The 13,052-nt window shown below is 43.1% G+C and overlaps 1 protein-coding gene across 1 annotated transcript in view; it reads left to right on the forward strand.

Moving 5' to 3' along the window:
- Window positions 1-13,052, forward strand: part of LOC133104109 (putative serine/threonine-protein phosphatase 4 regulatory subunit 1-like) — a 58,143-nt gene that overhangs the window by 11,550 nt on the left and 33,541 nt on the right. The window contains exon 4 of the mRNA XM_061209788.1: window positions 8,738-8,870. Within this exon, the coding sequence (XP_061065771.1) occupies window positions 8,738-8,870 (133 nt within the window). The remainder of the gene's footprint in view (window positions 1-8,737; window positions 8,871-13,052) is intronic.

Here is a 13,052-nt window from a genome sequence, read left to right on the forward strand (position 1 = left end):
AGCCACGGGGGCGTGGACCCTACGGTTCAGGGAACATGTGGACACGTGGGTGTGCAGCTGGGGGCGGGGTGCTGAGCAGGTGTGGCAGGAGGGTGCCCCTACCCCTACAAGTCAAATAGCACTTCTCAGCCTTTCCCTTGCTGGTCTTTGTTAGGTTTAAATTGTTAGTCATTTTTGGTAAAGGGTCAGTGATGTCCTGTGCAAACTTGCCAGTGAAGCTCATACGTGGCAGAAACTTAGAAAGCAGCTGCTGCCAAAAGTCCATCATCGCGGAGACGGCAAATGAAGCCGATCATGATCAGTATTGTTTTTAAAATATTTTAAGTGAGCCAAGAAGGCTTGAAGGTATTAGAGACTATTTTCTTAAGAAGGCTTTGCTTTTCTGTATTATATTAAGCTTTCTTGAGTGGAGTAGGTAACTTTTTTTTTCAAATGTAAGAAAATACAATGAAAAAATTTGAACAAGGCATTATTCATACCCTACTTCATATCTCATTTCTAGCTTGAATGCTTACGATTCCTGATGTTTGCGGATGACCTGGACTTGTGGCTCCTCAGGATAATCGACTGCTCCTGATATCACCGTGTCCATAGACCTTTGTTCCTCATTCCGTGAACAGTTGCCTGTTTGCCCTCTTAGCGGTGGCTAGAAATGTAAATTCTAGAAAACTCTTTCTGAGAGCAGGAGCCATTTTATGTGTTACTGCCACTGTCAGGAGGCATAGCGAGCTAGCTTGACAGATCTTTACCGTTTATTCATTCATTCATTCAGCAGCTTTTACTGATTGCCTGCTGTGTGCCAGGCATATCAAGGAGTCAGTAAAAGAGTTTTGCCCTGGGTACGATGGTGGAGGATTGGGGTTGGACCCAGCTGATAAACAGTAGACGTGGGAAGAAAACGTTCTGTGTGTCAGAAGGTGATACATTCGCTGGAAAAACAGAAAAGTAGATCAGGGTACGGTGGGGTGTAGGTGGGAGGCATGCAATTTCAAAATCAGGTGGTCAGGGTGGACCTCATTGAGAGGATGAGTGAGCAAAGCTTTTACTGAGAAGAAGGAAGTTATCAAAGAGGACATCTTGGGGAGCAGACTTCTAGGCAGAGGGAAGTGCTGGGCTGTGTGATGGCCCTCAGCCAGGGACGTGACCGGGGTCATGGGGAAACAGCAAGGAGCTGCGTGGCTGGAGGAGAGGGCAGGGGTGGGAGATGAGGTCAGAGAGGCCAAGGGGGGCCAGGTCATTCCTGCTGACATGAAGCCCCTTCCCTTATGGGACCATCCACTCACCAGGGGCTGCTCAGGTAGCCCCTGGCTTTTATTTTCACAGTGGTTCTCAGCTGGGGACCTGTGGCAGTATCTGGAGACGTTTTTGATTTTCACAAAGTGCGGAGAGGATGCTCCTGGCATCCAGTGAGTTGAGGCCAGGAAGGCTGCGGAATGTCCTGTCATGCACAGAACAGCCCCGCGTCGGAGAATGATCACACCAATCATGCTGAGGCTGAGAAACCCTGCTCTGTTATTATATAGTTCATCAGCTGTTGATTGATTTAGTTTGTCTTTGAAGACTTAATTAAAAAAGAACAACATTAAAATGTCATGGGAAGAGGTTATTAATCATGGTATCTGTTCAGACTACTGTCAGAGTTGATGTTGAAGATAATGCTGGCTCTTTTCATTCCCTTTGTGGCGAGGGGTTCCAAATCTGCCTTGCATGTACATTTTAGTAAACTCTGGTGCTTTTATGGAGTAGTTCAAAAAATTTAATACATCATTTACAAGTAAATAGTAATAGTCTCACTGATAATCTCATCAATTTGGATTCAAGTAGGATTTTGAAAGGGGCCAGGATGTTGGTCCACACAAAGGACAGTGTTTACCTATATTTGGAATTTGGAGTAAAAGACACTATTATTCACATATGAATGTGATGCTGTTAGTGGGGAATATTGTCCTTGGATTATACCAATCCAGTATTTTTCAGAAGTCTGTCATTGGTGTACCGCTTTTCCTATTTCTGCTGTATCTATATACCACCTGTATTTTTCTTTGTATCAAATAATTTCTTTTATTTAAACACATTTTGGGGAACTTGTATGAATTGCTCAACATGAAACTTAAGCAAAATATCATAAGACAGAAGTAAAATAACATGATAAAATTCTAGGTAGACACAGTTGTCTACTAAGGGTTCTGAGTGTGAGCCCTGCTCTGTATTCGAAAGGAAGATGAACCAGTTTTAGGGAAGTGTTGAAGACACACTAGTCGAAACGAAACTTTCTTTGATTAATCAGAGAATTGAGAAGAGAATAACTTTCCCACTGTGTGGTTTAGTGATATTTAACGTCCCTTCCCTGGGCCGCACTGGGGGACGTGCCGTCCTGAGCTGTCCGTAGTGAGGCCAGGTGATGGCTGTGCGTTTGCAGCCTCGCTGGTGAGGTCAGAGCTGCAGTTGGAGAGTATGTGACCGACCAGGGGTGTAAAGGAGGCCGGTCCTCTTTGGCTCTGATTGGCCACCAGCGGTCTATTAATGCAGAACTCTCCCAGAGAGGTAACCGTGCGATAATCTGGTTCTTTGTTCTGTACAGGACTAAAACTGTAATTCCACTTCTTAAAACAAAACGAAAATCCCTGTAATTCAGATTTCTTACTATTTCCAGTGAATTTTACACGTCTTTCTTCCCTCTGCCCCTCTTTACCTACTTAATATGAATTACCAAAATTTAATTCTACTATATTCATCGTTAGGATGGTGGAATACTTTTGATGAACTCATGCGCTTTATATTGGATGTTGAAATGTATTCATTTTATCGTAGCAGTTATGTGATAGTTTTGACCTGCGTTCTGTCCTGAAACTAAGACCTCTCATTTCTGCAAGCAGAGGCGAATGAATTAATGTCTTGGTTTCTTGATAACTCGCTGTGCGTGCGGCTCCAGGTGGCTTTAGGCTAGTTGCTGCACCTTATGTTTCTTTTGGTGGAAGCTAGATTTTCTCGGCTTCTCAGGGGCTGTTAGACTCTCATGAATTAAATCCAGGTAGCCAGAGTCTTGGGAGACTGACTTCTACAGAAACTGCTATGTGTTAAGTGTAGGCTATGTACCAGGCATTATGTGATGTGGTCCCAGGGCGTAAGGGCCTCCAAGTCTAGCCGTGGAGAAAGAAGCAGTCTACTTAGAGTTAATAATGCACCACTTTACGTAAGATGTTGAAAACTGACAACTGTATAGTTCCATTTCTTACCCTCCTACTTTATGTTGCCGTTTTTATTGCATGGTACATCTACGTGTTATAAATTCTCCAATACGAAGTTAAAAGTTTTGATTTGTATTGCTTTAAACCATTGTGTGTATTTTGAAGAAATCAGGAGGAAAAATAGTTCTTAAAACATTTCCCCACATATTTACTGTTTCCAATGCTTTTGATTCCTTTTGAAGGTAAAGTTTCCAAGTGATACCACTCCTCTTCAGCCTGTAGGACCTCATCGGGCATTTCTTGCAGTCCACATTTGCTGGCAATGTTTAAAAGGGTGTGTTAAAAAATAAATTCTTAATGTGTGTGCTTTTTTGGTTTCTTTTTAGTCTGACAGTGTCTTTCATTCATCTTTCTCCCTGAAAGATATTTCACTGGATGTCAAGTTCTGGATTGACATTTTTTTCTTTCGGTCCTTTAAAGGTGTGCTTCTGCGGTCTTCTGCTTCCACTATTTCTGGTGAGGAGTCAGGGGACATTCAAATCATTACTCCTTGTACGTAATTTTTATTTTTCTTTGCTGCTTTCAAGATTCTCTTTGGTTATCAGCAGTTTGACTGTGATGTGTCTAAGTGTGGTTTTCTGTGTACCCTTGACTCTTGAAGAACTGGAACTTGAACTGTGCAGGCCCACTTATATACAGGTCTTTTTTCAGTAAGAAGTACTTCCGTGCTACATGGTCTGTGGTTGGTTGAATCTGTGGATGCATAGGAACCATGCATTTGGAGGACAGACTATAAGTTAAACTTGGAGTAACCCCGGTGTGGTTCAAGGGCCAACTGTATTTATCTTCTTGAGGTTTGCTGAGACCCTTGATTTTATATATTTGTTTCTTTCACCGAGTTTGGGGAATTTTTGGCCATTGTTTTGTCATCTCCATTCTGTTAAGTCTGCTCAGTGCATTTTAAAATTTCAGATATTGTTTCAATTTTAGAATTTTTATTTCGTGTCTTTTTATAGTTAACATTTCTTTGCTGAGATTTCTTATCTTTTCACTCATTATAGGCATATTTTCTTTTATATCCATAAGCATTTTATAATAGCTGTTTTAAAATCCTTGTCTGTAATTCCAAAATTTGGATCCTTTCAATATGCTTTGACGTTTTCTCTTTTAGCTAGTTCAAGTTTTCTGTTTCTTTGTTTACTGAGTAATTTTGGAGTGTAACCTGGATATAGTGAATATTATGTGCTGTAAAAATCTCTGAATTCTGCTATATGCCTCCAAAGAGTGTGGATTTCTTTGTTCTGTTTTGTTTTATTTCAATAGGCATTTAAATTGAGGTCCAACTGTTCCCACTGTCTCTGCTGTAGTGGATAGCACCCCAAATCTCAGTTCAGTTCTCCTAGCCTCAGCTATGCTGGAGTTTACCACACAGGTGCATGGTTTAGGGGTCAAGCCAGAGCTTGGGCTGAGTTTAATACGAGGGCTTCCCCTCTCTGGTGTTTTCCTTTTTGCCGCACCCCCACCCCCCAGCAACACACTTTCTAGTTGCTGTGGTTGCCCTGAACTCTGGGGGGATACAAGCATAAACAATACCAGTGACGTAATGCGCTCAGTGGCTTAGCCATAAGAACAGCAGCAGCTGACATTTCTAAAGCGCTTGTGTGTGTCACATGCTGCATAACTATATCTATCTGTCCATCTACTGTCATTTAACCTACCCTACAACGGTCACCTGAGGTAGGCATCCATCTTACTAGAGTGAGAAACTGAGAATCAGAGAGGTGAGATATTTACCTGGAGTAGGTACCTTCTAAGAGGCAGAGCTGGATTTCAGAACCAGCTATTTCAACTCATACATTATGCCTCTGACATCTTTTAAGTGCGAGGTCTGGGATTTAATCTTTAATTTTTCTCCATTTTCTTTAGATGCTTTTCTTTGCCATTGGTGTTCTACAGTGCTTCTAAGTATGGATTTGTTATTAATCATTCAGTTCAGGATTTGTACTTCTTCAAATTGAATATTCATCTTTTATATTCTGGAAAATTGTTAGCCATTATCTCTTTGAATATTGCCTCTTCCTATTTTCGCTAATCCCTCCTGGAATTCCTGCTGTACTTGTCTTAGACCTTAGCATTCCATTCTTCATGTGCCTCAATTGCTGTCCCGTATTTTCCAACTCTTTAGTTCTCTGTGCAGTGTTCTGGGTGATTTGTCAGATCAATCTTCCAGCTCACTAACTCTCTCTTGAGCTGTGTCGAAACTGCTATTTAAGCCAGCTACTGAATTTTTAATTAAATTGTCTCTATTTTTCATTTCTCCTTGGTTCTTTTTCAAATGTGCCTGTTCCTCCCACCCTGCACTCTCCTCTTTTTTCGTTATGATATCCACTTTAAAAATCCTATTCATTCTATGCATAATTATTTGACAGTGTACTTCAGATTTTTTCTAATATCTCTAGTCTTGGGGTGCAAATTCTCATTTGTTGTGTCTGTTAACCCTTCCTCTTGATGGTTTGTAACCATGTATGGTTTGAAATTTTTTATTGCATATTTATCTTCAGCAGGGATTGTTTTATGAAGGTGCATGCTTATTGGATTGTAAGTCTCTTTAGAACAGCTTGTTTGCTTCAGCAGGGACGCCTGCAGTTGGAATAAATCTGGACAGTGGTCCTCCCAGTTGCTCAGTGTCAGGTGCCTGCACTTTGCAAGTCGTGTAAATCTGGTCTCTACACCCACAGGTCATGCAAGGCTGTGGTTCTGATTTCTCAGGAGTGACTGTCCTTTACCCTACTCCCACCTTAACTGTAACCCCCCTTTCCACAATTGTCTTATATTGGGGGCTTGGTTTCAAATTCACCACCCGTATTTTTTATCCCCGTATAAGCATCAGAAATCTAGTGCCTTAGCCCGACCTGTATGTAGGTCTTAAATGTTGACCATAGGGTGTCAACTTCTGCTAAAGCAGTTGTTTCCTAGCAACGCACAAGTGGTTTATCTTCCGGGGGCTGCTGTGCTGATCTCTGCTGTGCCGGTCTCTGTGGCTCCCTCCCCTCCCCTGGCCTCCTCACGCTTCCTGCTCTGCAGCTGAGAACCCTCTAGGCGGTCAGCCGCTGCCGCCTCAGGGCTCTCCTCGTTTGTGACAAGGACAGATCTTCTCTGGGAGACCCTAGTGCTGGGCTGCTTGTTGTCTAGTGCCTGGAAACACCTGTTACTTGTCAGGTACTATACTGGGTGCTGGGGTTACCGCCCCTCCATGGAGCGGGCAGAGCTGCTGGGAGACAGACACGAGCAGCCACAAAAGCTGTTGCCAGCACCTCTGTGGAGGCATCAGGACGGGAGAGCCACAGCTCCAGGAGAGGCTGTAGCCAGGGACTGGCCTTCCCCCAAAGGTCAGGGAAAAGCTCTTTTGGACGCTGACACCCAGGCTGGGGTAGGGCGTAGCGATTAAGGAGTGATAGTGTCCCAGGCAGTGGGAACAGCACGTACAGAATCATCGAGATGAAGGCTTTTGGTGTGTCTGAAGAACTAAGGGAACGCCACTGTGGCTGAATCCCGGGCAGGGAGGAGGGAGGGATTTCTTTGAAAATTAAAATTAAAATTTCGGCTTTCTTTCTGGCAGTACAGCATAGTGCAACATCTAGAGTCCAACTGTTTGCCTTCAGATTCTGACTCTGCCACTCTGTAGCTGCGTGACCTTCGGCAACCTTCTTAACCTCTCTGAGCTTCAATTCCCTTAACGGAAACGTGGGCTAATATGGTTATTGTCAGGGGTTAGTGAGCTACTGCTATACAGAAAGCTCTTAGCACAGTTCCTGGCCTATAGGAAGTAACCGTTAAAGTTTAGTTATTATCCGGTATTGTATGGCTTATGGCTTTTATTTCCATGTATATAGTTAGTGTAGTTTTCTATAGTTAGTGTAGTAGAATCATTAATGTTCTCTAATAACAATTACTCTTTTGTAGAATGAATTGCTAAGTTCTTTAGGTCTCTGATAAGCAGAGTTTTTTGAAGAAATATTTTCTGTTACTTTAAAACAGGAGTTCTTAACCCATGAAGTACACGGTTGAGCCTCAGAGGATGTTTTGAAACCTGATCCTTATGAAAAGTTGTATGTGTGAAAAGGGCATGTATGTCTGTGGACGTCATCAGGTCCCAGAGCTGTCTGTTTTGAACTCGGTGTTTTAAAGCCCACTCCAGGCCGGGCCCGCAGTGCTGCGTGACCATCTGTGGGTTGGAGGTTGCATATTCTTCCTGGGTCCCGAAAGGTACTGAGACTAGCCCATGCCACGTGACTGTGGTTAGGGGCCTGGTGCTCCCAGGAGGGACCCTGCAGGACAATGACGTCGTTGATCGTGGCACACACATTTGTTTCTACAAACGTCTAATTCTGTGTTAGAATTCTCTGGGTAACTGTTATACAGTGTACATTTTTAATAGGCTCTAATTACTAGCCTAAAAGAATTCGTTGAGAAAAAAAATGTGGTTAATGTTTCAAAGAAGAGTAAGCACCTAGGCGCAAACTTGTCATCTCTTGTTTTCAACTGTTATCAGTTACTGCCTAAATTAACCGTGGTTTTTCTATCTGCCACGTAGGAACCCTCTGCTTTTTTGCAGTAGTGCTTCTCGCCCAGCTATTTCAGTGCAGGGGGCAGGAGGGACGCCTTTCCACCCCTGATGCGTGGGTGCGTAGAGGGTGGTGGCCAGGGTCAAGGCCAGATCATGAGGGGCCAGATCCCGCTGGTCTTGCTATGCACGAACTCCCTTGTTCCAACATCTGGACCGGGCATGGGTAGGGTTTTGTATGCACCCTACATGTTACAATATGGGAGCATAGACAGCTTAAGTCACTTACTCTGGTCACGCAGCTAATACATAGAAGTTGGGGGATTCATTCTATTCCAGGGACGTTTGGCGTTACATTGGTGGGAGGGGATGCCTGCCCTCGGTTGGGGGTACAGGGGAGAGCAGGCTTGGAGAGGAAGAGGCAGCATGACAGCTGGCTCATTTTTGGCCACAGTGAGTTGGAGGCACCCGTTAGACATCCATGTGGAGGGGTCTGGTTGGGTGTTGCCAGGCCAGGGCTGAGGGTTGATGGGACTCGATGTCACGGAGTGGGTGAAGCTGCATAGTGAGGACATTTAGGCCAAGACAAGATATGGCGCCGAGGACTTGCCATCAGATCCTTGCTTAGGGGTCAAACTTCTTTTTCTTTTGACCATTTTAAATGTGTTTGCGTAGAGCTCCGTGGCCAGTTTTCATAGGGGCGAGCGCTTTGTTCACTTGCTTCTGTGTCCCAGATGGCAGAGAGAGTCTTATCCACGGTGGTGAGAGTGCATCAGACTGGCAGCCCTGAAGGGAGGGTGTTTGGCCCTTCCCGAAGGCTCTGGTCTCCTCACCCTTCCCTTGGTTTATAAACCCGCCCCCTGCATTTTCCATGCATTGTCAAGTCTGCGGTAGTAGAAGGCGTGCGACCGGCCCCGTCTTGCCCAGGTGTGACCCGTCCCAGTTGGTGCGCACTTACGAGTGTGGTTCCCCTCTTCCCCTCTAGATGGATTTGAGGACTGCGGTCCCTCATGCGACGGCATGAGGGTGACAGCCTTCTTGGACGTTCTGGACCAGGACAACCTGCCTGCACTTGCTCGCCTGGAGAAGTACACTTTCAGCGGCAACATCTTCAGCCGGTAAGCTGTGCCTGGCCTGCGTACGGTTAAGGGGCCACTGGCGGCCACCTGTCTGTGACAGCCTTGCAGGATGCGTGGAGGAGGTGGAATACGGGCTGTTCCCTGGATGCTGGGAGTCTGCCTGAACAGCACTGCGTTATTAGGCTTTCCCATTATTCTTGTTGCGGTTTTACTGGCCACCCGGTAAGCCAGGAAGGAGACGGTGGTGAAATTTCATGGGATTTAAATAATTAGGATCGCTAACTGGCTTTCCTTCACATGTACGGGGCTCAGAAAAGTAAAACGTGTCCCGCAGTTGAGAAGCATGGGTCGGTGCGTTGCGCGCCCGTCCTGTGTCTTGACGGCACTGGGCTTCAGGGACCTTTGTGCCACTTGTCCTGCACATTCTGCGGTCACTCCTCGTGGTGCTGGCAGGACCCTCCTCCGGGCTCAGCCCGCGCCTCTTCCCTTCAGCAGACGACCTTGACTCTTCCTTCAGGAGGAGAGCAGAGACTAAGGCATCCCTTTCAGTTCCAATCGGCCCAAACCTGCATCTGCCGGCACCTCCCACCTCCCTCAGAGGGGAAGGCGCTCTCTCGTCTCCCTCCGTCTTCTGTCTCTTCCTTGTCACCCCTTCTACGGGCCCTTTCCTTCCACTTAAAAACCCCCTCTCACCCTGACAGCCCTGTGGGCTCTACCCGGCCCTCCCCGCATCCCTTCCCTGAAGGACAGGTTCTGTTAAGACCGGTTCCTACTCACTGTCTATTCTTACTACTCCTTTAAAAAATTATAGTCTCTGCTTTTACATCTGTTAAATCATAGAAGGCTCTCAGCGAGTGCTGCTGAGCCAGCCCCGTTATTATCCCAGATCTACCGCTGGGGAGGCGAGGGTACCGTGAGCGGCGTCTTCTAATGAGCCACTCTTCATTGAGACATGTAGTCCACGATTTAGCAGCTTTCTCGTTTAGGGTCTGTGCTTTTCATGTCCTGTGTAACAGACGTCTGCCTCCCCCCAGGCCACTAGCGTATTTTCTTACGCTGTCTTCCTGAAGTTTTGTTGCTTCCCGTTCACACTGGGAGCCACGGTCCACCCGGAATTGCTTTTCTTGTTTGGTATGATGTGAGGGAGAAGTCAGGTTTCACTTCCCTCCTGTGGTCTCCAGTTAACCCAGGGCCATGTATGGAGAGCGCTTTGATCTCTGCTCTGCATTGCCACCTTTGTCTTCAGTTAGGTGTCCGTTTCTGGACTCTCTAGTCTGCTGCATTGGCTGTGTATCTGTCGTCGCACCAGGACCCCACCGTCCTCATTACTGCAACTTTGTCATTAAAGTCTTAGTATCAGAGAGATTACCTGATACCTTGCTATCCCGCTTTGTTCTTCAAGATTGTCCTGGCTACTGTTGGCCCTTTGCATTTCCAAGTGTGTTTTAGTACCAGTTTATCAGTTTCTAGAAAAAAAACCTGCTGGGATTTTCACTGCAATTGCATTGCACCTATAAATCAATATGTAAAGAATTGATATCCTTACAATATCTAGTTTTCTACTCCTTCCATTTTTTAAGATTTTCTTCACTTTCCCTGTGTGTGTGTGTGTGTGTGTGTGTGTGTGTGTGTGTGTGTATACACATATATACATACATAAATAACTATAAAACTATAATACATGGTTTTCTGCTGTAGAGATCTTTTGTATCTTGTTAGCTTTAGTTCTAGGTATTTGATCTTTTAGGCTAATGTAAATTGTATCATTTCTTAAAGGTATATTGTAATTGTTGTTGACATATGAAAATGGAATTGATTTTTATATTTTGATTTTGTCCCCATTGATTATGCTAAGTTCACTTATTAACTTTAATAACTTCCCTGTGGATTCTGTGGGTTTTCTACATACTACAGTGATGTTGCCTGTGAAGAATGATGGTTTTATTTTTTCCTTTCCTATCTTGTTTTATTTTTTTAGTAGCTACCTCTCATCAGCTTAAGCAAATTTATATTTCTGGGTTATATTTGTTTATATTTCTGTTTTGCTAGGAGATTATTTTTAAACTTTAAAAGATAATCTCAAACTTTTAGAAAAGTTTCAAGAAGAGTAGGAAGAATTCTTGTATATCTTTTACTCAGATTTGTCACCTTGTTAACATTTTGCCACATTTGATTTACATCTCTCTCCGTATTTTTCCTTTTTGGTTATCAACCATTTGAGAGTAAGTTGTACACTTAGTGTTACTTTTCCTTTAAATCTTTCAGTGTGCATTTTTCTAAGAACAAGGACTTAGGTCATTTACTTCCATAATCACAGTTCAATTATCAAAATCAAGAAATTTAAGTTTGATACAATACTATTATTTAATATGTAGATTTTAATCAAATTTTGCCAGTTGTCCTAATAATGTCCTTTATATCAGGGTTTTTTGTTTGTTTGATTTTTAGGTCCAGAGTCCAAGCCCGCATCATGTAGTGCATTTAATTTTCGTGTTTTTTTAGTTTCCTATAATCTCTAACAGTTTCTCAGCTTTTCTTTGCCTCTCTTGGTATTGTTGACATTTTGAAGAGTATACGTCGTTTATTTTATAGAAAAAATCACTAAGAGTTTTTTAAAATCCTCAGTGAGGTCTGAATTTTATATCCTGCTTCTTTTATACCTGCAGGGAAGAATGACTCTGGGATGGGGTACGCTTATCTCCTACTTTAGTAGATGGTGCCAGTTTTCCAAAGTGGTTGCCACAATTTACACTCCCACCTTTGCCCTACATTTTATCTGCCAGTTGATGTTGTCAGATTTTAAACTTTTAGCCAGTCTGGTAGTATGTAGTGTATATAACGATATCGCTTTGTGATTTTAATTTACACTTTCCTTATTTATGAGTTTGAACACCTTTTCATACGTTTGTTGGACATCTGAATTTCTTGTGAAGTGTCTGTTTAAATGTTTTGTTGGGGTAGGGGGTAGATGGATTGTCTGTCTTTTCCTTAATGATTTGTAGGAGTTTTTTGGTTTGTTCTAGATTTCATCCCTTTGTCAGTTGTGTGTGGTGGACATCCTCCCTCATTCTGTGGCTTATGTTTTAGCTTTATTTATGGTGTTCTTTTGATGACCAGAAGCTATTCATTTTAATGTAGTTAAATTTATCAACATTTTCTTTTATCCTTAGTGCATTTTGAAGTGTCTTTAAAATGTCTTCTTCTACCCCTAGATCATAATCGTATTCTTTTATATTGCTTCAAAGGCTTTAGTTTTTTTTTCTTTCATTCACATTTAGGTCTGTAACCCATCTGAAATTGATTTTTGTTCATTGTGTGAAAGGCGGGGGGGAGTCCAGCTTCATTTTCCTAATTGTCACAATACCACTTACCAAAAATATGTCCTTTCCCCAGTGCCATGTCTGTTATAATCCGATGTCTATTCATGACTCTTCTGGACTGTCTCCTTTTCCAGTGGCTGGTTTGTCTCCCCACAGCCAATACCACACTGTCTTGATTACTGTAGATTTGTGGGAAGTCTTGATATTTGATAGAGAAAGAATTCTCACCTTGTTTTCATTCTTTGACATGACTTGTTTTTCTTGGTCCTTTGCATTTCCATATAAATTTCAAAATCAGCTCATCAGATTCTAATACAACAAAACAAAAACAACACCTATTAGGCTTTTGATTGGATTTGCATTGAATCTGTACATCAATTTGGAGAGAAATGCCCTCTTTACAATATTTAGACTTCCGATCCATAAACATGGTATATCTTTCTATTTATTTAGGTTTCCTTTAATGTCCCAATAAAATTTTCTCTGTAGAAGTTTTGTGCTCTTTTGCTGGTGTATTTTAAAGGAAATCTAAGATATTATGTCATTTTATCCATTAAGGACTTCAATCTAATTGCAGTAACATTATCACACTCAACAAAATTAATAATGCCTTCCAGTCTGCCAATCTACGCTCAATTTTCCCTGACTGTCTCAAAATGCCTTTAAAAAAAAAAAATTATTTATTTATTTATTTATTTTTATTTATTTATTTTCGGCTGTGTTGGGTCTTCGTTGCTGTGCGCGGGCTTTCTCTAGTTGCGGTGAGCAGGGGCTACTCTTCGTTGCGGTGTGCGGGCTTCTCATTGTGGTGGCTTCTCTTGTGGAGCACGGGCTCTAGGCGTGTGCGGGCTTCAGTAGTTGTGGCATGCGGGCTCAGTAGTTGTGGCTCATGGGCTCTAGA

This window comes from Eubalaena glacialis, chromosome 13 (assembly GCF_028564815.1).
Source record: "Eubalaena glacialis isolate mEubGla1 chromosome 13, mEubGla1.1.hap2.+ XY, whole genome shotgun sequence".
Classification (NCBI taxonomy): Eukaryota; Metazoa; Chordata; class Mammalia; order Artiodactyla; family Balaenidae; genus Eubalaena; species Eubalaena glacialis.